The 26,895-nt window shown below is 46.7% G+C and overlaps 1 protein-coding gene across 3 annotated transcripts in view; it reads right to left on the bottom strand.

Annotated features, from left to right (window-relative positions):
* LOC147726109 (uncharacterized) overlaps positions 1 to 26,895 on the bottom strand; it is a 263,025-nt gene that overhangs the window by 136,355 nt on the left and 99,775 nt on the right. For all 3 annotated transcript variants that reach the window (XM_086960215.1, XM_086960214.1, XM_086960216.1), the window contains one exon: positions 6,460 to 6,569. In XM_086960215.1, the coding sequence (XP_086816341.1) occupies positions 6,460 to 6,569 (110 nt within the window). The remainder of the gene's footprint in view (positions 1 to 6,459; positions 6,570 to 26,895) is intronic.

Raw genomic sequence — 26,895 nt, forward strand, 5'->3', positions numbered from 1 at the left:
GGGCCCTTAGGCCCATAGGAATGAATGGGGAGGTATTCCTTAATTGCGAGTTGCAATTAAGGAATTTTAAGAAATCATTATTTTTTTTGGGGGAACATCCTTTGCAACGCGGATGTTACACCGCAGTTCCCTTACGATGCAACTTTTACAACGCAAGTTGTAACAACGAATTGCGCTGGGGTGCGCTCCAGGATAGTAAATAGTTTAATTTACTATCCAACTCCTTCCCTACTATCCACGGGGACTGGAGTTGGAATAGTAAATTAAACTATTCACTATCCAGCCCCCAACAACGCAAGTCGTGGTAACGACTTGCGTTGTAAAACATGCGTCGTAAAGTACTGCGATGTAAAACATCGCGTTGTAATGACATACATCCTTTTTTTAGTGATTTCTTCATGCATTGCATTTTGCTATTCCTTAATAGCGAATCGTTATTTTTCGCTATTAAGGAATAGAAAAATGGATTCTTGATGCATCTGGGGGTAAATCTTTTGACGAATGCTGCACCAGGCAGCTCCAAGACTGCAGTCTGTGCATTTGTAGATAACTTGAATAGGTATATGAGAGCTCCAAGCTGCTACATGTGCATGTGAGAAAACACTCCTAAAACCGCCCGTGCCGTCAGCATTGACCAGCAAATGGAGACGTGTTGCAGTTGCTGCAAATCAAGTCCAAAACAAGAAAACAAGCATCTGCAATGCAATAGGTCTTGCATTTACGCGAGTTGGAGCTTTTGGCTTTTTCTATGTTTTTTTTTTAAAACATAAAGAAAAGGCATTGTCATTTACAATGCCAATAGCTTAAACTCTCACTCTGCACATGCTTGTTTAACCCCTTGGGCGGGGCAATGATTCTGCGCATGTGTGGTGCTTTTAATGAGTGGGCAGGTTCATGACGGCCCCCAGCCGTCATCAGCACACGGCCACCGCGGTGCATGACAGACGGGGGCTGTCATCAGCATAGAAGGGGTTAAAAATGTGTGTGGGGGGGGGGAGGGGGTGTTGAAAACAGAAGGTAGCAGAAGGAACACAGACGGGAGGGTGTGGGGAATGAGAACTGAGGGTGCAGGTGTCGAAAAGCAAAAATGATGGCGTGGTGTGGTAAGGGGTACGGAGGGCATTGGGAACTAACAATAGACAGAGCAATGTGGTGGGCATGGGGAGAAAAGCTAATGAGCGAGAGCAATGTTAAGATGGGGTGAAAGCATACGCTTTACATGTAATCTGAGCCGAGGAGCAAAGCACAGCCACTTGGGAACTGCTCATTAAAACGCTCCAATACCTCCTGGTCAGTTTCGTGGTTGCGGTAGAGTCTGTCCAAAGAGACATTTGCAGCTAAAGAGTTTCTTTCTTTTTTGAATCCATTTCACAAAGGGACAAATTGAGAAAAGAGGCTAAGAGCCCTTTGTTGAAGTCATGGTTTTTAGCAGGTGAGTGGAGGAGCAAACCTAAAGCATGTTTAAAATAGATGTTAGTTCATAAAATAAACACGCCAGATCTAGCGGAATTTACATCAAGCACCTTTGACCTTACTAAAGGCATCCTTGAGTTGCCCCTTTCTGTCTCCTACGGCCCCTGAAGAGCTCCCTGTTTGCTACGAGTTGAACACGCCGGTGGTCACAACTGCGCATGAGAGAACTTCCCACCTTCTTGCAGTAAAAGAAACTCATTAAGGAAAATAACGCTTACAGACTAATAAACATGTACCGTGTAACAACCGAAGTAAAAGGGTGAGTCCGCATGGGAGGTTACAAATGAAGACAAGGCAGCACTAAGCAGGGACTAACATACGTAATAACGAATCAGAAGCCAGCATTTATGAAGGACAATGACACAAGCCAATGACAAATATGGGCAGCGAGTGGGTGTGGACTTCAAGTACATACTCCAATACAGCATGTCTCGCAGAGCAGTGCGAGCGCTGCCCAGGCTCAACCTGAAGAAATATGTATTTATTCACCTGGTAGGTCGCCAAATCTTCTGGTTGTGTACTGCTTGGGTGTGACATCTTTTATGTGCTGCATATTCGCCATATGAGTGATGTGGCAGCGCTTAATTAAGTGTTTGATATGAAAAACATATTGTCACTACAATATCTACATTTATGCTTGACTGACTACCAGCTTCAGTTTTCAACTTATGAGGGGTGGGTGGGGTGTACGTGTTAGATAGAAGTGGTTTCTGTGGAATGCATATGGAGATTAAATAATTTGATCTAACTGTGGCACGAAATTCTCGCCCTGTACTTTTATTCATCAATTAATGCTTTTGGGAGTTTTAGTCTTGGTACGGTTCAAAGGAAACAACTGGACCGACACACCTACTTAATTTAACAAGCATTTGCAATGCAATAGGTCTCGCAGCATTAAAGTTTGAGTTATTGGCATTGTATATGACAATGTGTTGCATGAAATTTTTAGCAAAGTCTGTATTGGTGTATAAAGATGATTTGCAAGATGAGAGCTGTTGCAAAATATTAAGCAATGTTGGCAATATTATTATATTATAATAATATTGTAAGTTACTGTTGTACTTATAAGCATTTTGGTAGCGTATAGTGATGTTGTGGTGCCCCTCAGTGATGCTGTGGTGGTGCCGAGTGATGCTGTACTGATAGGATAGATAGTGAGGGCGATAGATAGATAGAGGGAGACCGAGAGAGAGATAGAGGGAGGGCGAGAGAGAGATGGAGGGAGGGCGAGAGAGAGATAGAGGGAGGGCGAGAGAGAGAGATAGAGGGAGGGCGAGAGAGAGATAGAGGGTGTGCGATGGATGGAGTGTGGGCGATGGATGGAGTGTGGGGCAAGGGATGGAGTGTGGAAGGAGGGATGCAGTGTGGGGCGAGGGATGGAGTGTGGGGTGAGACTGTCCCATTGTTCGGGGTGTCCACGCGGCGATGACATGTTAGCACGACTCCCCCCTCTACGTTTCGCAACCAGCTCTTTTCATCTTACACTTACAACCCTTTTCCATTCACAGCCTCTAAGGCACCACATTTTTCTAATAATTCTTATTTTAAAATGTTTGTCGAGACACACATTTCTTAAAATGCGTCTTTATAACAAAGGAGTAATTGCATTCAGACACAGTTTACGTGTCTCCTGGATACGGAAAAAAAATGGAATTTCGCCTCTAGCTCCCTAGATCGTAAATTCACTTAGAAGCTCTCTGTAAAGCCGCGGGGAAAAGCCTTAAAATAAGAAAGCCAATGTTTATAAAAATAACATAAGAGAGGAAACGGCACAATAAAAAAGACACATGCTCATGCACTGAATAGTGAGGGACACTTCGAGGCGCACCCCAGAGCATGGCGAGTAATTACTGTGCTGGGACACCGGACGGAAACAGCTTTTTAAAAAGCTCCCCCCCCCAGAAAGAAACACAATAACAGTATAAATAGTATAACACTGAAACAAACTCCAAACTCAAAAAGTAAAATTCCTAATTGTAATGTTAAAACAGATCATGGACTACCCTTTAAATATAAAAAAAACCTTTTGATTTAAAATATAAAGCTTCCAGTGCGTTATTTGAACGTAAAAATGTGCTTCTTTGAAGGCAAAATGCGCATTTTTAAAGCCGTGAATTGTATTTTGAAACAATGCGTGTGCATTCCCCAATGGAAAAGGCGCATTTTCAAGAGAAACTGGCATTTCTACAGTAGAAAGGTGTGTTTTTGTGCGTGGCTTGCTTGCGCAAGGACGAAAGGTGTGTTTTTGTGCGATGCTTGCAGTGCAAGGATGAAAGGTGTGTTTTGAGTGATGCTTGCAGTGCAAGGATGAAAGGTGTGTTTTGTGTGATGCTTGCAGTGCAAGGATGAAAGGTGTATTTTGGGTGATGCTTGCAGTGCAAGGATGAAAAGTGTGTTTTGGGGCGGTGCTTGCAGTTCAAGGATGAAAGGTGTATTTTGGGGCGGTGCTTGCAGTTCAAGGATGAAAGGTGTGTTTTGGGGCGGTGCTTGCAGTTCAAGGATGAAAGGTGTGTTTTCAAAGTTGAAACTTGTCATTTCAAGGCAGAAGTGCCTCCTTTGTAAGGAGAATATGCGCATTTCTTTTGCACAATAAACATCAATAAATAGATAAAATGCGGATTTATGTCACTTCCCGGGTTTGTTTTCCTAAGGTGCGTCCGACTTCAGAGGCGCTCAGAGACACAGGGTGACCACGTGGATCTGGTCTCGTGGCCTGCTGCCAAAGAGATCCTCTGGTCCGGACAGAGAGGAGCTTGCAAAAGAGTGCTTAGAAGCTCCTTCTCTAGGGCAGGAGAGCTGGGACAGGGAGCTGGTCGCCCTCCCTATCACCCCCATACACCTTACAGAGCAGGGCAGCTTTAAGATTAAACCCAAGGTGCGTGCGGTGATGCTGGTGGGTACAGGGGCAGTGGACCTTGGAGGGGAAAGGGGTAGAGTGGGTGCTTTGGGGTCCACACTGCCCGCTTCTGCCCCAAGGAACGGTGAAGCCATCAGAGCACACAGCTCTCTGACAACTCAGCCCGCGGGGGCTGCTGAACAGTATGGATGGCCGCCCCCAACCCAGTCTCGAGTACTGCCCGCACGATGTGAGTCACCTCTCAGAAGCAGGGTGCCTCCTACCCTCAGGGGGCATTGATGACTCCTTGCCTGCCGGGGCTGTGTGAACAGCTCCACATGGAAATCCCCGTGGCTTGCCACGGCAAAGTGCCACGTGGGTAGAGCGGGAGCGCCGGGTACTACTTATCACCTCCCTGTACATTTTTAGCCAGTGTCCAAGGACAGACGGCTACTGCTACTCCGGGTAAGCACGCTCATTGAGAATTTTGAATTGTGCAAAAGACAATGTGCCTTGGTCATGCAGCCCGTACAGGCTGATGGACTCATCACCCTCAAGGAATAAAGGGAGTGGCAGGCGGGATAGTTAGGTGACCAAGGAGGGACCGCCACAGGGGCTGTGCTGCCCAAGTCAGGGGCAACCACCGGCAGGTTTGCCGGAATGACCCCCTATCGCGGCTTGGCTGGGAAAATCCGATTGTGGAGCCAGAATCAGCGACTAGTACAGAGAGATGCAGCCGTTCCAATAACCTGCGACGCACCATATGTGCGCCTGCGCCACTTGCTCCCCTACCAAACAGTTAATGCCGGAACAAACGCAGTGATGGATGGCACAGTCTGAGAAAACGAGAAAGCGCCCATACCACCTTATCCCAGAGTGACGAGAAGCCAACGTGAATCCGCTAATTAAAAATACATGGCGGCTGGGGTGAGAGCGGAAGGAATAAGCGTGGCGAAAAATACAACGGAGTGTGAGCACTGCCTGTTTATGAGCGCCGCGCGCCCCTCTGCAGACTCCTACTGCATTCCAGAAGCATGACCGAGTCGGATTCCGACGCGCGCCTTGGGATTGGGTCACGCATGTGAGCTGTCTACATTACAAGCTCACGCGAGCGACCCAATCCGAAGGCGCGGGTCGAAATCCGACGCTGCCATAGAGAATGCTGCGCGCGTGGCCAGGTCTTGAAGCCACATTCCACTCGTTAGCCGGCTGAGACGGCAGCTATAGTTCTCTGGCGAGAACGCGCTTTGCACGTTTCTAGCCTAGACCTAAAAAAGGAACATTAATCTGGAAAATTGGTGTTTAAATGACAATGAAAATAAAAGCCAATGGGGCCAGTCAATTAAGAGAATTACACATTTTAATATTCTTTTTACCGATGGGAAGGTGTGTTACGTTATGTTCATAGCTGCTCTAGCTTGTTTCGCAGAGAGAAAGCTGTTGATATACTCAAAGCTTAAATCTAGGAACCCTGATTTTTACAACAGGTCCTAATAACGCTGACAAATAGCTTTTGAACAAAATCCCTTGCTGGCCTTTTTTCTTATAATAAGTTGATATACTCAGGCATTTGATGTCATCTTTCTAATCTTGGCTTGGCAGTTCGGGCTGGACTGTTCCCATGAGGCACAGGGTCAGACAGATTTGCATATGGCCATGTCTGAACTGGGGTGGCAGAGTGGGCTAAAGAACGGTGATGGATTAAACCCAGATCTGTTGACTGGGTGTGAGTGTTTAATTGGTTCAGATGCTCCGTCCATCACCACCCCCTTTTGTACCGATGGAGGAAAACCAAGCGCTTGAACCAAAAAAAGCCTGGGAAGCAAGCGGGCCGATGGAAGCCCCTTTTAAGACTTATACTAAAAACAATACATTTCACAAGCACAGTACTCAGCAGGCCAAACCTCAAAAGACAAAACAATTGGCTAGAAGTTTAAATTCCTATGACGTCAGAGCACTTTTCAAATGATTAATGATATTTTACACTTTTTTTAACCACAGTTAGAGTACCACAAAAGAGCACTAAAAGCTAAAATGCTTGTGTTGGTCCAAAGCCAGTACCTGGTGCCTCAACCTTCCTAGTTACCACTTCAGTCACATGGGTGACCTTATGCCTTTTCTTGACTGACAGCAAAAGCTTCAAGATTTACCTTTTTTCTTGTTCCTCTGTGATCTGATCAGAAACACTGCAGCCAGGATCAACAAAATGAGCAGAAAAGCACCAGCTGGAAGCAGGTAGAGCACAATCCAGTCAGACGACCTAAAAAAGAACCAATGACGTTTTGCAGATCATGTTGGATTAACAAGTTTAAATATATATATATATACATATATATACACACACATATATGTCTATATATATGTGTATAAATGTATGTATGCATTAGCTTTATTTCGACAACTCTTGTCATAAAATTTATAAAAGGAGCAGGAGTTATAATACTAGTACAAATATAAAAATGGACAATTCATGCAATACCTATTACAATAAGCATACAGATGTTTACTTCCACAACAGTATAGGTTCAGTATTTTGCTTCCTATGCCGGGATGTCGTATTAACGGCAAACAATAGTAACTTAAAACACACTATACTATTGCGTATGACACCTCTGGTGGAAGGCAATTGGGATTGTAAGGCAGTGTAGGGGTGCCATGCCCATTCAACATAAGCCAATCAAGTACAAGTTGTCGAACATGCACATTCTTACAACAGAAATAAAACTTCATTGGGTTTGCAACTACAACAATTTAAAAAAATAGAAGATTTGAAAAGTCAGTATTAAAAACAATTGGCGCATCATTACAAGGTTAAGAAGTACTTAAACGGAATGAAAGGGGAAGAGAGACCACCGCAGTATTGCAACACTTAGAGCTCCTAGATTGATCTGCATGCCCAGCAGTCATATTGGTTAACTTTTCGACCCTCTCAAGACAGAATTACGAAGTGATTATATACAATAAAGTGCATGTGCATAGCAGCTGAAGGAATCACGAGTTTCATGGGGGAACCCTTAGACAACTAGGAATAGAGATCATCCTGCTAGTTACTGTGGTTCTCTAGTTAGGGTCTTCCTCCTACTGATACACCACACATGACTTAAAAACTTGACCACTTCACACTCAAAAAGTGGTCTGGGATCTGATTTTAAAATGCCCAAGTCTTTCCGATGATTCTGTGTGCCCAATTGGTGGCAGATCGATTTTCAGTCATTTAGACCTATTCTAGACTTAAGCTGAACAGGCACACATAGTGTGAGCAACTGACTACACTGGTGCCTTGCAACTCGGGCAGTTGCTTGTGGTTGGGTTGTGTGAATGCCACTTTGCTGTTACCTCACAAACAGGGAGGGTACCAAACCTAAAATTAATATATATCATCCTGTACTGAGGGACCTGGATTATGTTTAGGTAGGGCTCCAGGAACCAGGTCTGTCATGGAGATGAAATTCTGTAGTGAGATTTCCCGGATTGGTTTATTAAAATCTTGTTGTTGAATCCATACGCAATAATGTTGTTTGAATACCTCTTTCCCGGGTGGATCTTGTTTTTCCCATAGGGCATGACGCCCTAATACAGATATAAGTTTCCTGGCGTTTCTGATTCAGCCTACCTTGTTGCACGTATCAAAGTGGATGACCTCCGATAGGGCTTCCGTGTAGGGTAGGAGCTCCGATGTCCGCCTGATGTGAGCCAAAAAAAGCAGCAGGCAAAACCTCGCTGTATCGCTAATGGAGTGCCTGCCCATATCAAGCATTAGGGAAGAAAGTGGGGTACTTTGGGGCAGCATCAGAAGGTCCTTAGGAATTTATTCTCTGATCTGCTGAGCCCGTGTATCTTATTGAATCTCCACAGCTCTTCTCCATACAGAGCTGTGCTGACTGCTTTTGAATCGTAGACCTGGAGGGCAGGAGCTAAAGGTCTGCTATGTGAAGAGTGATGTTCCTTTCCTAGGGCCCCCGTGAATGGCATTTGGCCCAGTAGCATTTTAGTTAGATGAGGCTTCCATGACATTTTGTCTGAAAGGCGAACACCTAAGTAATCAAAAGTACTGACTCTTTCCAGAGGGGTCCCTCCTAGCATTGGATTTCCTTTATAAGACTTGTGAGGGTTAAAAACCATGAATATGGTTTTTGTAGTGTTAATAATCAAACCTCTAATGTCACAGAAGAGATTAAATCTATTGAGTAGAAGTTGCAACCCTGACGGGATCTTTGACACCAGCAGGGTGTTGTCTGCGAACAGCAGATTTGGTACCAAATTCCACCCCTCCACCAGGGTTGGTGCGTCGTCAGGTTCTTCTTGCAAAAAACGGACCCCTCCATTCATATACAGCGAGAATAGGGTGGGTGCCAAAACACAGCCTTGCGAACTCCCCTGCTGACTGGAATACTCTTGGTGAGTTGTCCCTGTGACCCCCATCTGATCTGTGTGTAGTTCCCTTCATGCAGCCGAACTACCAGGCTAAGAATAGATAGCGTGATACCAGTGTCTTAAAGTACATGCCAAAGTTTCTACCTGGGGACTAAATCGAAGGAGTCTTTAAATCGATAAAGGCTAAGTAAAGGCTGCACTTTTCAATCACTACCACTTTCCAATAGAGGAGTAGGAGGAGAATGGCAGATCGATTGTCCCCGTCTTTGCCCTAAAGCCGGCCTGGTATTGATATAGGGTTGCATTGCCCCTAAGACTAGCATATCTGACAGAGACCCAAACTCTTGGCCTGAATTGTGCCGTTCCACAGGGTTGGCATTGGTCTAAGCTCATATTTGACAAACATGGTCATTTCAAAGAATGTAATGCATGAAGTCTTTCAGGAACTTGATAAGCACAGGAGTTGGTCTAGATAGATGTTAGGTTTGTGGACGCCAGTTCTGGGATTTCAGCAGTAAGGTGGAGGTTGAACCTGGGTGAATCCCTAACTCAAGGTTACAGGCAGCCTCCATGTGTTGTGGAGCACAGGGAACCTCCACAGCTCTTGGTACTCAGTGCTCTTGACTCATGGGCTCACCATTCTGTTGAGGGCTTCAAAAGTCCAATAATTGCCACATTTATGTTTCGGCAAATGAGATATCCATCACTGTTGTGACAGAATAACCCATTGACCAAGATCTAAATCAGGCCCTAAGTCGTGTAATGGCTGCCAGCAACATTTTTCTCATGTTGCTGCCTTCCAATCAGAGTATTTGCTCCTGTGGGAGCCTGACTTCTGAGGAGTGATATAACCCAAGGGAAAAAATCTCCCTGGGGCAATCAAAATGCTCTACTTTTAAAATTTGGTTTGCAGGATTCTTGAGAAATTCCCTCAAACCCAATCATCTGGCTACATAAAATGTTGAACCTTAATTTCTTTAGGACTACTGAACGGATGTGCACTAAATCACAAAAAGCACTATCTGCAGACCAAGATCTAGCTTCTTGCTGAATTGTGTGTAATTCTTTCCAGCAGATTTTTGTTATAGCCCTGCATAAATAATTCTATGGAAAATGCATTGGGATTTTGCGTTTTGAGTCTCACCATTTATCTCAGCCCCCACTTGACAGATCACCCAGAATCTTTCCAGGCACAAACTGGTAACAATTAGCACCTTTTTTGGAGATTCTTAAAATGAGGCCAAAGGTATATAATAAAAAGGCATTTCTTGAAATGGGAACCTTACTGCCACTTGGTAATATATCTGAAACACGCCAGGCCAGCTGGCGAGGAATATCGCAAGGGGAGAGAGGAGGCGGCATTGTGCTGCCTGACTAAGGGGACGACAAGGGGTACGACGGAATCAACTTACCGAGGTGCTGTGTGGTGGTAGATTTGTTCAACGCCAACAAAGGGGGCATCCTAGAGGTGCTTGGTAACCAGTCACTGTACTAGGCACCACGCGGGACTACACCGACCATCATGCAGTTCACCTACAGGAATCAGCAATTAGCACACACCTGCAGCCGGGAGGAGGAGCTACGGAACTACTTCATGGAAGCGGTGACCGATCCAAATCCAGGGATGCACGGCGGTCTGTGAGACCGGCACTGAAGACGGCCCACTGAGGCCAGAAACGCGTCTGCCTGCATTTTACAGCGTTTTACAGACTTGTAGGACAAACCAATTGTGCTTGCCACGTCGATTAAATCCCCTTGTCTAACCCGGAGCATGTGTCCCGCTCATTTGTCAAAGAGGTGAGCATTGGATTTGGATATTTATCCGGTTTTGCTGAAGACCGGGTGGGGGCACGCCCTCTCGTTCTGGTGCTCCGCATTGTTTCAGCAAACAAACTTTGGATATAGCACGGCAAGTGCTAAATGCGGCGCCCCCCCATGCGTGTAATTTGCCAGCTGGCGAGGAATATCGCAAGGGGAGAGAGGAGGCGGCATTGTGCTGCCTGACTAAGGGGACGACAAGGGGTACGACGGAATCAACTTACCGAGGTGCTGTGTGGTGGTAGATTTGTTCAACGCCAACAAAGGGGGCATCCTAGAGGTGCTTGGTAACCAGTCACTGTACTAGGCACCACGCGGGACTACACCGACCATCATGCAGTTCACCTACAGGAATCAGCAATTAGCACACACCTGCAGCCGGGAGGAGGAGCTACGGAACTACTTCATGGAAGCGGTGACCGATCCAAATCCAGGGATGCACGGCGGTCTGTGAGACCGGCACTGAAGACGGCCCACTGAGGCCAGAAACGCGTCTGCCTGCATTTTACAGCGTTTTACAGACTTGTAGGACAAACCAATTGTGCTTGCCACGTCGATTAAATCCCCTTGTCTAACCCGGAGCATGTGTCCCGCTCATTTGTCAAAGAGGTGAGCATTGGATTTGGATATTTATCCGGTTTTGCTGAAGACCGGGTGGGGGCACGCCCTCTCGTTCTGGTGCTCCGCATTGTTTCAGCAAACAAACTTTGGATATAGCACGGCAAGTGCTAAATGCGGCGCCCCCCCATGCGTGTAATTTGCCAGCTGGCGAGGAATATCGCAAGGGGAGAGAGGAGGCGGCATTGTGCTGCCTGACTAAGGGGACGACAAGGGGTACGACGGAATCAACTTACCGAGGTGCTGTGTGGTGGTAGATTTGTTCAACGCCAACAAAGGGGGCATCCTAGAGGTGCTTGGTAACCAGTCACTGTACTAGGCACCACGCGGGACTACACCGACCATCATGCAGTTCACCTACAGGAATCAGCAATTAGCACACACCTGCAGCCGGGAGGAGGAGCTACGGAACTACTTCATGGAAGCGGTGACCGATCCAAATCCAGGGATGCACGGCGGTCTGTGAGACCGGCACTGAAGACGGCCCACTGAGGCCAGAAACGCGTCTGCCTGCATTTTACAGCGTTTTACAGACTTGTAGGACAAACCAATTGTGCTTGCCACGTCGATTAAATCCCCTTGTCTAACCCGGAGCATGTGTCCCGCTCATTTGTCAAAGAGGTGAGCATTGGATTTGGATATATATATATATATATATATATATATATATATATATATATATATATATATATATATATATATATATATATATATTACTTCTCAGAGTGTCTGAGTGTTGGAAATGGCCCTTTCTGCAAGGTTAATGTTTTTGCGTCTTCCTCCTATTTTTCCTGACCTGTTTTTGTTGGCTTTAGGACTCTGGGCACTTTATCACTGCTATTCAGTACTAAAGAGTGCATGTGTCCTCTATGTAAATTGGTATTATGTATTAGTGATTCCATGATTGGCTTATTTGATTTACTGCTAAAACCCTAGTACAGTGCACTGTATGTGCCTACGGCCTGTAAATCAAATACTGATAGTGGGCCTCAAGCACTGATTGGGCCACATACACCAGCAGCCATTCAAAGCATTCTCAGATCTGCCACTGCAGTGTCTGTGTGCAGTTTAAACTGCTATGTCAACATGGCATGTGGCCCCACTTGCCGGCCCTCAACTTCTCATTTCTTTCATGTGACTCACCCCTAAGGTAGGCCCAAGATACACCCCTGGGCAGAGTGCAGTGCATGTGAAAGGTAGGACATGTACTTGGGGTGTGATGTCTTGATAGTGGAATACTGCCAATTTTGCTTTTCACTATGTTAGATTTGGAGGTCTCTAGTTGGCAGAGGTAGGTACCTTTGACCATGTAGGGACCCTTGCGTCTAGTCAGGGTAAGGGGCTACACTCCCCAAAAAAAACCTGCTCACCCCCTTGGTAGCTTGGCATGAGCAGGCAGGCTTATCTCAGAGGCAGTGTATAAAGCATTTGTGAACACATTCAGTAATACAGCGACAACACTATTGATGGACACCACACAGGTTGTATTATAAAAATAGGTATTTTTATATAAACTTAACACAAGACCAAAAGACAAAAATCCACAAAACTGTACTCAAACCTAGACTCAAAAATAGTATAAAATAGCTCAGTTCTATCAAGTTGTAAATGCAACACTTTACTCTCAATGTACCTTTGATGCGTAACGCAAAGTACACAAAAGGGTCGCAGGGAAGGTGATGCATTGGTTCCTTACACTCAGGGGAATGGATGCGTCGGTTCCTTACTGCTGCGCAGGGGAGTTGATGCTCACCTCCTTATTATGTGGGGAGGTGATGCATCGGTTTCTTACTGCTCTCCGGTGCGATGCAACAAGATGGCACCTCGATGCGATTCTCTTCCACGGTGCGATGCGACAAAATGGCGTCTTGCTCATGGTGCGACAACGTTGATGTGAATCATGTACGCCCAATGGCTGTAAGGCGACTGGATGATCTTTGGAGCCGTGACAGGCCCTGCATCCCGCTTCTCCGGTGATGCGCTGCGCTTTGACATTGACGACAGCTGCTGCTGCGACAACGCACTTCTCTTCGTTGCGTCGCACTTCCAGCTCCCAGCGACACACAGTCTCTCAGAAGGTCCAGAACAACAGCAGGCACTTCAATTCCCAGCAAGGGAATTCAAGGGGGAGCTGGTTGGTGAAGTCTTGGATCCCTGGGTCTTCAGGCAGGAGGCAAGCTCAAGTTCAAGCCGTTAGAGATTCTTCTTTAAGTTGATGAAAAGCACACTCAGTCCTCTTCTCCTTTCTTTGGCAATAACGCAACCACTGCAGGCCAACTCCCAAACACACAGCACAGGGGTAGTCTCCTCCCTCAGCTTCCCGGTCCTTCTCCTCAGCAAAGGTTTGTCTTGATTCCCAGAAGTGATCTAACATTCTGGGGTCTGGGTACCCTCTTTTATATACCAAAAACCTTTGTTCTCTGAAGGTTGAGAGGTCTTTGCTAGTCCAAACCATGCCAGTCAGTCCTGGAGCACTTTGTTGACAAGACTCCTTCTTTCCTTTCACAGTGTAGGCCAGGGACATCAGACACACCACAGGAGGTGGAGCCAGCATTGTGGAGGGAAGGCACAGCCCTATTCAGGTCCATTGTGCAACTCCTCCCACTAGTCTACATGCAGATCTCTCTATTTAGCCCTGTGCTGACTCACCCTTTGTCCTGGAATCCCCCAGCCCCTGTCACTCAAATTCCAGACAGGGAATACGCAAACTAGCAGAAGCAGGCTTGGATAGTTAGGCAAGAGAATACCTACTTTCTAAAAGCGGTATTTTCAAACAAAGAATGTTAAAACCAACTTCGCTAAAAGATGTATTTTATCATTCTGAGTTCAGGCATACTAAACTTGAATTTCTACCTAGTTCCCTGAGTCAGTTAGGACTATAAGATGTTATAATCAAACTACCCATTCTGGTCCATGGAGAACAGGTGGCCTTGCAATAGTGAAAAACTAAAATGGCTCTAATTCATTATCAGAACATACCACACACATCAGGGCATGTCCTACTTTTTACTCACAATGCGCCCTGCCCTTAGACCAACCTTAGGGGGTACGAATATGCATAAAAGGGAAGTTTTGGGGAATGGCAAGTGGGTGCATTTGCCTAGTCAACATGACAGTACCAGACTGTACACAAGCCCTGCAATGGCAGGTCTGAGACACACTTTTTAAGCTGCTTGGTGGGTGGCACAATCAGTGCTGCAAGCCCATCAGCAGCATTTGATTTACAAGCCCTGGGCACATGCAGTGCACTGTACTCGGGTCTGACAGTAAACCAAATAAGCCAATCATGGAGTCACTAATCCATACATCAATTTACCATAGGGAGATTTTGCACTGTGGCACTGAATAGCAGTGGCACAATGCCCAAAAGCATCTAAAACCAGCAAAAACATAAAAGGCAACAACAAAAAGATGGAAGAGAGACCCACGCCAATGGTGTAAGGTCTAACACAATATTGAAAGGCAATCTGTCCCATTGGATTGCAAGGGAGATACTTTGAAACATCTTAAAAGTATAGCTTCCAATGAGGACAAGATACACAGATGGAGGTTAGGTTCCCTGAACTCAAAATGTAATAACTTATAGTGAAGATGTTTTTTAAATTGTGGGTTTTAAATGCCACTTTTGGAAAGTGGCCAATTTTTTGCTTAGTCATCCGATGTGCCTCTGCTGAGTTGTGTATTGACTGTTGGGTTTTGGAGTGACAGGTGCTGCGGGTGTGCATTCACTGCAGACAGCCACTGGTGAGTGTGTCCTGCCTTTCCTGGGTGACTCAAAGCTGGGCTGAATAGGCCTGGGTTGCATTTAGAGTAGTGGGAGAAGTTTTCCTTGCACCTGAATTGGCCCTGTCTCAATGTGTACAATGTTGTCTCCACCTCCTGCCAAGAAGCTGGAGCAGAGAGGACAGAAGTGGTTTGGACTGAGCTGAGAGACCTTTGCCACAAGAGAACAAAGGAAAATGTGGTATAAATATCGGGGCCCAGGGCCCAGAACTTTAGAACACTTCTGGACTCAAGAGGAACCTCTGCCAAGGAGAAGAGCTGGAGAAGCTGTAAGGAGGAGTAATGCCCCAATGCTGTGTGGATGGTTTGCTGGGTTGACTTGCAGTGGCTGCTTCTGCCAAGGAGAGTACAAAGAATGTACTGTGCTGTGCATAGAAGATCTTCAAGGGCTTGGTGTAGAGCTTGCCTCCTGTTCTGAAGTCTCAGGGCACACAAAGACTTCATTTTCTCTATCGTACTGTACCTGGAACTTCGGTTTCATCTGCCACAGAGGGAAATAGCAACACCAACTCCAGCGAGCGATGCCACGACCTGCAGTGAAACTGTGAGCAACACCGACTTGCACTGCAGCGTCGACACCTGCTGATGCCGCACTGTATCGACTTTGACGCCATCACTGAATCCGCTGCCTGCACCGGAGCTGACGGCACTGCTCTTGGTGCTCATGACAGATGTATGTCGTTACCACGCATGCTTTTACAACGCATGCCTTTACCACACAGGTTTTACAACGCAAGTCGTTACAACGACTTGCGTTGGGGGGCACTAGATAGTGAATAGTTTAATTTACTATTCCATCTCCAGTCCCCGTGCATAGTAGGGAAGGTTTTGGATAGTAAATTAAACTATTCCCTATCCTACAGCGCCCCCGGGCGCAAGTCGTTGTTACGACTTGCGTTGTAAAAGTTGCGTGGTAAAGGTACTGCGTGGTAACAGTAGTGTAAACGCTGTTTCCCCTCATGACACACCAACCCGACTCACACCGCTTCCCCAACCACACTGGCACCGTTGATACATCATCGCGAAGCCGATAACGGATCGGATGACCTCCTGAATCCATTGCACCATTGTAAGGAACTGCCGCCTCACAGCCACCTCAACGTCACCTCCCCGACATCAGTAAGGAGCCAACGCCTCAAGTCCTCTGCATCACAGTAAGGAAAAGACACCTCACCTCCCCTGTGGTTGAAAGGAACCAACGCCTCACCTCGCCTGTGGTCATAAGGAACCAACACTGCCGGGCGCCAACGACGCCTCACCTCCTAGCGTCGTGTGCCAAGGTACTATTCTTGGTGGTCCTTGGCACTACGCGCCCAGCCTTCGCACGGCGCAGTCAGCACCGTACTTTGAGGTTTTTGTCTGTCATAACGTCGTAGTAGCCCCAGGTGGAGCTATTTGTTGATACAAACTTCATTTTTCCGAATAACCTATGTATAACGATATCTTGACATATGAATGGAGCATTTTTGTCATCTTGGTCTTGTTTGATTTAGATAAAAATTTCCTATTTCTTTAAACTGGTGAAGTGCTCATTTGTAGGGTTTTCAAAGTGTTGCTCTATGTGTGCACAAATGCTTTACACGCTGCCTATGAGATAAGCTCATGCCAAGCTACCAAGGGGGTAAGCAGGGGTTTTCTAAGGGCATAATTCCCTTATGCTGACTAGAAGCAAGGGTCCCTACTTGGACAAAGGTGCAAACTATTGCCACCTACAGAACCCAATTTCTAACATTGATGGTCAGCTGTGAGGATTAGGACTTGCATCTGTGCCTAACATACTGTAATTGGTGTAAACTTCTAGTAGACCATTATGTAACCACATATTGTTTTTTTCTGATTTTGGTGTCCTCCTGGATGTATTTGTGATACTGGAACTCTAGTTAGTTGTTGCACCTGTGAAGTCTTGACAAATTTAGGATCAACCTCTGTCACCTGCATATTTAAACATTGAAGGAGATACAAGTCTTTTTGAAAGGAGAGGGGGCTGCCTGTAGAGAGAGAATCCACAAGGGGGATCTTGAGGCAAACCTGTATTCTTATGGGATGATACTCTGGGAAGCAACACTACCAGATGATTCTGAGGAGGAGGACTTCTCGGACAGTGACGGAGAATCAGACAAAAATGAGTGGCTTTAAGCCGTTGAGCGGAGGCTGAGAGAGTTCAACTGGGAACTCCAGAGGGCTGAGGCCAAGAGGGCCTTAGCCGAAGAAAAGGAAAAGGGTCTACGTCTTGAAGTGAGCTTGGCTGTGCTGGAGGTGGAAGGCATGAGAACAGAGTCCAGCTCAGATGTGGCACCTGACTTGAAGGAGGGGGTTGACATACACCAGGGGGTTCAGGTTTATGAGGTAGCTCCAGTGGTGCGATTGGGGAACTGACACAGAGGATCATATCCCTTGTGGTGAGAGGGACATTCTGCCGACTCTAGATGAAGGGTGCAGGGAGAGGGTTACCCCCAGAGTCCTGGTATGTGAGTGTGGAGACCATCCAGAAGAGTGTGGGTTGAATTACAGAATCAGTCACAGTCGTGTTACCAGTCTCAGGGACCAGTCTCAGGGGGGTGATGTGAAGTACTTTCCCGAGGCACTGGCTGGATGAGGTGAAGAGTAGCTTGGCTAACACATGTGAGGGGGTGGGTGACTCAGTAACTAAATTGTTGGAGAGCATATTTTAAGTCCCTGTTTTCCCGAGATATGCAAACACTCAGTGGAGTAGGATTTCTCTGAACCCAGGGAGTTTGCACTGGAGGCAAACCTTTCTGAGGAAGCTTTTGGGAATGATCCTGAAGGGGGTGGCTCAGGATTTCCCAACCAGATGAGGTAGGGAAGGTTGGTAGTGACTCTGATAGATCACAGTGTGACGGGATGGGTCCCATGTCCTGTCTCTGAGTAGAGAGAGTAGGGTTGGGCTGAGTCCTCAGGGGCCCAAAACCCAGTCCCAGAGCCCGGTTGGTTCTATGAATAAACACCAGGAGGGGGGCCAAGTCTGTATCAGGAGGCCATCCTCTGAGGGGGTTCCAAGGGTGTCAGTTGAGCTAGGGGGCTTCTGTACCAAGCGTTCCACTGGTTCTGGTGTCTGGCAGCACCACGGCAGTGGGGCGGGTGCATGAGTCCAGAGAAAGGGGTGAGGGGGGACAGTACTTAGTGGAAGTACCAGTGGGTCAGGGGTTGCCAGCTCAGAATTCAGAGCCCCTATGTCTGACCCTGGTGAGGCCACTTCTGGCCTGGGGAGTTTCCGTGCACTGTCAGGTAGACAGAAGGCTGAAGACCGGCTCCAGGCAGACTCTTCACAACTCATGAGGAGTGTGTTTCCATTGGATGGGGTTGGTGTACTCCCTCAGAAGTCTTGGCTTGCCAGGAGCAGATCCTGCCTAAGGATACAAACCCTGGGTTGGATGGCCAGGTTCAGGGTGTCCCCTTGACCTGGAGGAAGGGGCGACTGCTAACAGTGTCCCGAATGGTTCGGCTTCTGGGGGTACCACTCCAGGTGCGATAGTGCAGAGCGCTAGGAGAGGGACAGGGAGAGAGAAGCCTCACCCCTGCCTCCTGTCCAGCCTAAGGGTACAGACCCTAGGCTGGTGTACCAGTTGCAGGATAGCATCCATCAACTGGTGGGTGAATTTTGCAGGACACCTGCCACAGGTGCCCTGACTACTCTGGAGTTTTGGGAGTACCGCATCAGGTGGGAGGGTACAGAGACCCAGGGAGGTGGACAGAGTGTGTTAGAGCCCACCCCAGTCGCCTGTCCAGCGTCATGATACAAAGCCTGGGCTGGTGGACTGGCATCAGGATGCCATCACCGATCTGGCACTAGGGAGAGTGGAAAATGGGTGCCAGGCACCAGGGGTACTGCCCCTACTCTCCGGTGACACAGAGGTTAAAGAGTCCTGAGAGGCCTGGCTCTCATCTCTGACGGCTGTCAGTGGCCACTGTGGCGCTCATCAGGCCCCTAGCACCTTTCTTAAGCCAGATGACAGCCAGGAAACACCTCTCAACGTATTTTATGGCAGGTCTCGAACCAAGTACGCCAAGCAGCTTAGAGCCAGCATTCAATGTCCATTCAGGAGCCATTCAGGGTATTCAGAATTCTTGATATCATTCGTCTGGAATCCTTAAGGCTGGAGAGGGGATGAATGCGACTGCTCACCGCAATCCAGCATCGGCCATCTTGCCCTCTCTCAGAACTTAGGTCTTACTGCTGTTAAGTTTAAGACAATTGGATTGCATCCAAGAGTTGACATTGGTCATGCAGTTGTTAAAGCGGTCAGCCACCTCCTCTTCATTATTGGTTATGGACACAACTACCTGCGTGTCATCGGCATAGGAAATTACCGAGAAGCCAAACTGTCTAATCAAAGCGGCCAAGGGGGACAGGTAAATATTGAACAGTGTAGGGCTCAGAGACGAGCCCTGCGGTACTCCGCACTGAAGATTGAAGGTTTGGGAACTGCAACAACTAATTCAACTCGAAAAGGTCTTTCAGTGAGGTATGATGTTAATAGAGTTGTAGCGGATTTTTGGGCGCCCATATCAGACAGTCTGTTAATAAGAATGTTGTGATTGGATAACGTAGGAGGAGCCAAGATGGCGACCTGAGTGGACGCTCGATTCCCGGCTCCGCAAGCTTGTGCGTTCTGCACCTATATCCTGTCCGTGAATCTGTGTTTAAGCCGCTGCGGAATGCAGCCACAGCCGCACTGAAGCCCTGGGTGTTCCTCCGGAGTCCCTGCCTGCCAGATTCCCGGAGATATCGCCGTGCCGGGTGTCGGCCGCCATACCCGGGCTCCGAGACCAGCGCCGCTCCCTGCCACCGTGGACCCTCAGAACGGCCGCCGCCCACTGGAACCCTGAAAGCGTGGATTCCCTGTTTCCTGACGCCGTCACAGGGGTTGTTGGACGGATTTCTTTCACTGCACTCGAGAGCCCCGTTTCGGGAGATCGGCGTCTTGGGGAGAAGTGTTTGCTGTAGCTATTGTCCCCCTGGTCGGCGCGGAGACTGACCTGCGGTGGCCATTAGACGGACCGCCCTATGACTCGCCCCCGACTCGCCGCGAGGTGATAATATATCCTCGGTGCAGCTCTCCTGAACCGCCCGATCCACGCGGCTGGAACCTACGCTCTCAGGGGCTGAGTCTGCTTTCTTCCTGTGTGTACCCCCTGATCGATCGGAATGGCGGCTGCCCTTTCTATAGTGGCGAGGGCGATCTCGCCCTCTGATAGTGTCTCCCTGCTCGGCGGCGGGCTGGAAGCTCCACTGCAAGCCCCACCGCGCACAGAGAGACAGCCTCGCGCCCAGAAGGAGCTGACCTGCCGGGACATTGTTACTGCGCTCGTCGAGCTCAGGGCGGAAAAGCGATCACTGTCCGGTCAGCTAGGGGAACGGCTGGACGAAGCAGCTCAACAGTTGCAGCGGACCCGGGTGGCTGATCCTCGGCATGGAATGGATTCGACCTTTTCAGTCGCGACAAGGGAGTTTGACGAGCCGGATGCTGAAGGTGAGGTGGAGATTGCCCTCCGATGCAGCAATTCCTGCGCTGGGCGGATCGGTGGCTCTGTTGGGGATACATTGTTACAGTCATCCACGGAACTTGAGACTTTGTTTTCGGGACTGAAGGTGGGTTTCCGACCCTTGCTGTTGCTACAAATGTGTCCCCTTGAGCCTACTGCCTCCCGAGTGTCCTCTCTCCATCTACGGTCTGGATTTCGAGTTTGGTGTTTGGGGGTACTTTTATTGATTGCCTGCTGCTCGGCTGCTGATTATGGACGTCCATTTTGTCCCTACCTCCCTCTTCTTCATCGATGGTGGCCATTTTGTTTTCCGGCACTATATGGATCTGGCCCCCCTCGGACGCCGTGTCTGCGGGGACTGTCGCGCTCTGGCCAAGGCTGAAGAACTGTGTATTAAGGCTGGGACTGAAGGGCTGGCGGGGATTCGGTTGGAACACATATGACTCTAAGTTGAACAGTGCGAATTGGTATGCCTCGCCCCGTCTTATAATGTAACTGATGTTGATACTGTCCCTTTTACTTCACGGGGCGGTGGTGGATCGCATGGCGGGTTTACCTGGGAATACCTGTAATTGGCCCTCCTCAGGCTTTCTATGATGATTCCCTTTTTTCCTTTCTTCCTTTTTCTTGTCTCTTGTCTCTATATTTCGGGTACTCTGATGGGCGACAGACACACTGCAAGGGGGGGGGGGGTAGGCCGTAGCCTCTGCATGCGTGTAGGGTGGGGGGATTATATGTTAATTTTTCGTTTCTATGGGCCTTGTTCTCTTTTTCTTTCATCTTTTTTGCCTATTTCTGTCCTCGGGCTATAGTTTGGCTTGTAGCTGGGTGGGTTCCTGTTTGCATTCGTCGCAGTGCTTGCTTCCCTCTCCTGTCGTTACCTTCGCGATTCTGATGTTTTGATTGCAAATTTCCTGTGTCTCATGAAACTCGCCTGCTGAACGTTACTGCTTACTTTTGTAGTGAGATGGACTGGACTATGGCTCTCCTGGACTTAACTCTTGTTCATGTGTTTTTATAAAATTTAAAATAAACCTCAATCTCCCTGCACGTCGGTGGTACAGCATGGTCCAGTGTAATTCCAAATGCTTGCTTAATAGTGTCGCCTTGCTGCCGATGTACCGTATTGCTCGCAACAGTGCTCACAGTTTTGTGGCCGGCCAGGTGGTTGTAGGCCCGTATTTGTCTGCTATTTCTGCACAATAAAGGTTTTCAAAAAAAAAAAAAAAAAAAAGAATGTTGTGATTGACGGTGTTGAAAGGTGCCGACTAGATATAATAATATCAAGGTGGCCTTCCCGCCCTCGTCCAATGACTTCCTTAGCTCCTCACTTGCAGCGATTAGAGCAATTTCAGTTCCACGACCCTCTCTAAACTCAAATTGAGAATTGTCGAGCAGATTGTTGGAGGAGACAAAGGCAGTAAGCTGGATATTAAGCAGTTTATCCAGGACCTTCGTACAGAAAGGGATACTGGAGATTGGCTGATAGTTATTAGGCTCGGCTGGGTTTAGATGAGGTTTTTTTTGGTAGCGGTAACACTGATGCTACCTTCAATACTTCAGGGAATTTTCCATGTAGTATTAATCCCGAAAATAGATCACTCAATTGTTTACCAAGGGTCTCTGGTAAGAGATGAAAATCTTTTGGGGGGCAAGGATCGGACGGGGCCCCTGATTTTGTACCCATTATGGTTTTAGTAATTTGTTCCATAGTGGGAGGGGAAAATAAGAAACCGGGAGAGCTCGGAGTAAGGGCACTCCTTTGGGATGTGGATTCATCAGGGAGCTTAGTTAATGTTTTATAAACTAGTTCCACCTTGTCGGCAAAAGCCTGACCCAGTACATTACAAAATTCTGGGTTATTGTCTGAACTCTCTTTTGTCAGAAGCTTTGTTAGTTTTTTGATGGTAGCAAAAATCTCTTTACTGGAGTTTTTGGATGTCAGTATTTTCTTAGTAAAATAATTGCTTTTTTCTTCCATGATTACCTTTTTATATGTAGCCAATGTCTGTGCGTACTTCATTTTCAGTTCCTTATTATAGTTGTTCCTCCATCAGTTCTCCTACATAATTGCTTTTGTTTCCTCAGTTTCATAGAGAACCAAGGTTTCTTCTTAAGATGGTAGATTTTAGAGGTGCTATTATATTAGGGACCGTAGTGATCCATACAGTTATGTTCTGCACTGCCTGATTAGTTTCTACCTGTGAGTTGGGCTTATTTAGCCTCAATGAGGTTTACAGAAGGTCGGAGTTAATTTTTGCCCAGTCTCGGTACGTGTGTGTTGTCGGAGACTTGATCCCTGTGTTTTGAGGTGTGACTCCAATTGTAAATATGACGGCCCTATGGTCAGACCATAGTACTGATAGAACCTCCTGTATTTTAATCATAGGATTGAAGGTAAATAGGCCATTGAGAGTCTGTCCTGCGACATAAGTACTTTCTTTGACCAATTGTTCCATCCCTAAGCCAGACAGGGTGTCTATAAGTTTGACGTTCTTAGGGTCCGAAGTAATCTCTAAGTGGTTATTAAAATCCCCTAGGATGGTATAGTTTGCATAGTTAATTCTGGTTTCCAAAAAGGGGATATGCTTATCTACCAAGGAGGCTTGAGCTTTAGGTGGACAGTAAATTAATAAGTCGTGCCATGCTTCATTAGGACTGAGTTGTATCTGAAATGATAGGAGTTCACATTCAAGTGAGGTGCCCAAAGAAGATGTTATTATGGGTACTCCCTCTTCTGTGATGATGGCCAATCCACCACCTTTTTTATTAGTTCTGTCTACCCTAGTAATCTGGAAACCTGAGGGGAAACCTAGAAGTAAGTCCGGATCGGATGAGTCATTAGCCCATGTTTCAGTAATGAATACTAAGTCAAGACTGTGACTTTCAATCATTTCGGCCATCTCTATGTTATGTTTGATTAGTGAGCTTGAATTCAATAACATGGCTTTTATCTCTCTAGGGGTATCAGAATATGTTGGGACAAATGGGGGCAAGAATTGTTTAATTGTCGTAAAGTCGAACTGCAATTTGCAGTTTTCACATTCATGAGGTTCCAGTGAGGGATCAAACTTAAAACAACAGGAGGACACAGACCCGGGGCAGCGGGTAATCAAATCCTCTCTAGAGTATCTAATACGTGCCTGATTAAGAGCACCAGGGTTTCTGGCCCTCGGCCCGGGCAAGGCGCGGATGGGCGCAGACGGGCTAACCCGACCGGAAGTTGTGTTCTCTCCTAAGGGCCCCCCGAACAATCTGCACCAGTCGCGTCGGACCAGAGCCAAGGAGTGCACAGGTAGGTAAATATGTGATTTAAAAGCAGTTTAAAAAAAAAAACTGAATTCTAGTTAGCAGTTGCAGCAGCAAACTTTTCAAAGTGCAGCGTAGCTAGCAGCGTCTCCGTTGTGTCCACTGCACGTGTGCATTAGGTATTCTCTAAATACCAATGGGCGCGCATATGTTAGAGCGCTAACCCGACCGGAAGTTGTGTTCTCTCCTAAGGGCCCTCCGAACAATTGGCACCAGCCACGTCGGACCAGAGCCAAGGAGTGCACAGGTAGGTAAATATGTGACTTAAAAGCAGTTAAAAAAAAAAACAGAATTCTAGTTAGCGGTTGCAGCAGCAAACTTTTCAAAGTGCAGCGTAGCTAGCAGCATCTCCGCTGTCTCCGCCGCACGTGCGCATCAGGTGCCCTCTAAATACTGGTGGGCGCGCGTATGCTAGAGCGCTAACCTGACCGGAAGTTGTGTTCTCTCCTAAGGGCCGTCTGAACAATCGGCACCAGCCGCGTCGGACAAGAGCCAAGGAGTGCACAGGTAGGTAAATATGTGACTTAAAAGGAGTTTCTTTTTAAAAAACAGAATTCTAGTTAGCGGTTGCAGCAGCAAACTTTTCGAAGCGCAGCATAGCTAGCAGCGTCTCCGCTGTGTCCACCGCTTCCGCGCAATAGGTGCTCTCTAAATACCGGCGGGCGCACGTATGCTAGAGGGCTAACCCGACCAGAAGTTGTGTTCTCTCCTAAGGGCCCTCCGAACAATCGCACCAGAAGCATCGGACCAGAGCCAAGGAGTGCACAGGTAGGTAAATATGTGACTTGAAAGCAGTTTTAGAAAAAAAAAAACTGAATTCTAGTTAGCGGGTGCAGCAGCAAACTTTTCAAAGCGCAGCGTAGCTAGCAGCGTCTCCGCGGTGTCTGCCGCGGGTGCGCATCATGTGCTCTCTAAATACCGGTGGGTGCGCGTATGCTAGCAGCGTTTCCGCTGTGTCCACCACCGACAACGACAGAGCAACCTCGTCTTTGCAGTAGATATGCACATATACACACAACCCACACTAATAAACTGACGTTTGCTTTGTCTCCCTCAAGGAATTCACAGCACGTTGTAATCACTGCCATCTTACTTTTTAACTAGGGGTTGCAGCAGATTCCATTTCTTTATAAGAGGCCATCGCAACCTCACATTAAACAACCAAGATAAGAGTATAACTTTAAGTGACATCTAATGTTTTTCTACACTTTAAAACAGTATTCCTTTTCTGTAACCGAGGTGGCCCAGTTTTGGGAAGACGTGTTTCTAGTTTTTAAATGTATCTATTAAAAGCTGTGAAGATCAATGTTTGACTAAACACGTTTACAGAAACGAAGCATAGCGCATTTTTTCAAATCCTTAAAGAATTTAAATTTGAGACAGGGGCTCATTATATGTTTGATATTAATATACTTTTACAAGAACTCTCCCCGTAGGACGTGCTCTGCATTCCCAGTGTCACGTGGAAACCCTTAAAATGCACATCTTGCCAACAACTTACCCAGAGACCAGTTCGGCACTTAAGTGGTTTAATAGTTATGCCTGCTAATAATAAATCACAGTTTCACTCTTTCAAGACTCAAGCCACTGTGCACTAAAGTTCAAAATAAGCTTACAGTCTGTGACTACGTTTGGGTCAAACTGACGTCTAAGACATATATGCCTCCATCTGTAAACGTAAATGATCTCTATAGATCTATGCTTTTTATTCCTTAAACTCCATTTTCAAAATAAACTGCATTTTGAGTACGTAAGGAAACGAACAGGTTGCCATTTAATGTAGATTGTATCGCAGAGTGATATAAAGTGTGGCGATAAATATGAGAGTGAATGATTTATGTATGAGATTTGATCCTCTTCAGTGAGAGGCGCAGCAGCCTTGCACTACGTTGGTGACCCTCAGAGAGTTGGGTATACTTCACGGGGTCGACCTCAGTGCTGGGGAATCGGTTCGAGTCTTGGCAGGGACGCTCAACTTTTTGTGACTCTAGGCAAATTACTGAATCTCCCTCTGCCTAACATAATGAATGTGTCTTTCTGTAACATAACTGGTGCTCAAATAAAGCGCCCTGATACCTTCGGGTCAAGTTCGCGCTATATAAATCTCTGGGAAACAAAGACAGGAGTGGTGGGAGTACTCTGCTTCATTTTATCTTTGGAACCATTTGAAATGCTTTTTGAGCTTGTACGCAAAAGTTAGTTACTTTTAATTTTTGGGACTTCTTATTATAATCTTATTTTATTTATGGTCGTCTGTTTTTTTTTATCTACTCATGCCTTTATTATAATTTGCTACAGTGATGTATTTCATGGTTTATCTTTCATTGTTTACATGTCTCGTGACAGTAAAAATATGTCTTTCTTCTGTTTTCACAACAGAGGTTAAGATCATAGTCTGTTTTTATAGTCCGAGCCTAGCTGCAACACGCATGCGCTGCTCGCTTTGCAAGACATGCTATAATAGAGTATGCAGTGGAAGCCTCGCCCACTCAACCCATATTTTTCAAAATAGCTGGTGTCATCGTCCACCGTAAAAGCTGATTTTCGATTCATTATAAGGCTTGTTAGTCCCTCCTGGGTACCGCTTTGTCTCCATTTGTTACCTCCCATAACGACTGGACCTTTTACTTGACTCGTTACTCGGTCTCAGTTATTTAGTGGGTGAGCACTATTCTCTTTATTGGTCTTTCCTTATACCAGGGCGGTCCACTTTTACTTTAGTGGCCGCGCTGCTTTATGTAATTAATTGTCAGCATGGTCCACATCAGTACAGTGTAGCACAGGCAAACAAGCATATGCAATGCAACAGGTCTCGTATTTATGCAAGTTTGGGCTATTGGCAATTTAAATTACAGTGCTCTTTATTTATGTGTTCGGTTTTGAAACATAAACATTTAGAATGCCAATAGCTTAAACTCACATAAATGTGAGACCTATTGCATTGCAAAAGCTTGTTTATAAACGTATACTGGCTGTGGACAGCTATCGTAGGCATTCGCCTTGAACCGTGAGAAGAAACATGAGGAAAACATGGAAGAGCGGCTAAAGATTTAGCAGGTGGCCTAACTGGTGAGGTCACTACAATGTGTTGGATACTGCCACAAATATTTGTATGTGTAACCATTGCACCAAACCAAATGAATATAACTAAGGGGGTCATTATGATGGCGGAAGGACCA

Source organism: Lissotriton vulgaris, chromosome 3_1, assembly GCF_964263255.1.
Source record: "Lissotriton vulgaris chromosome 3_1, aLisVul1.2, whole genome shotgun sequence".
In the NCBI taxonomy this organism is placed as follows: domain Eukaryota; kingdom Metazoa; phylum Chordata; class Amphibia; order Caudata; family Salamandridae; genus Lissotriton; species Lissotriton vulgaris.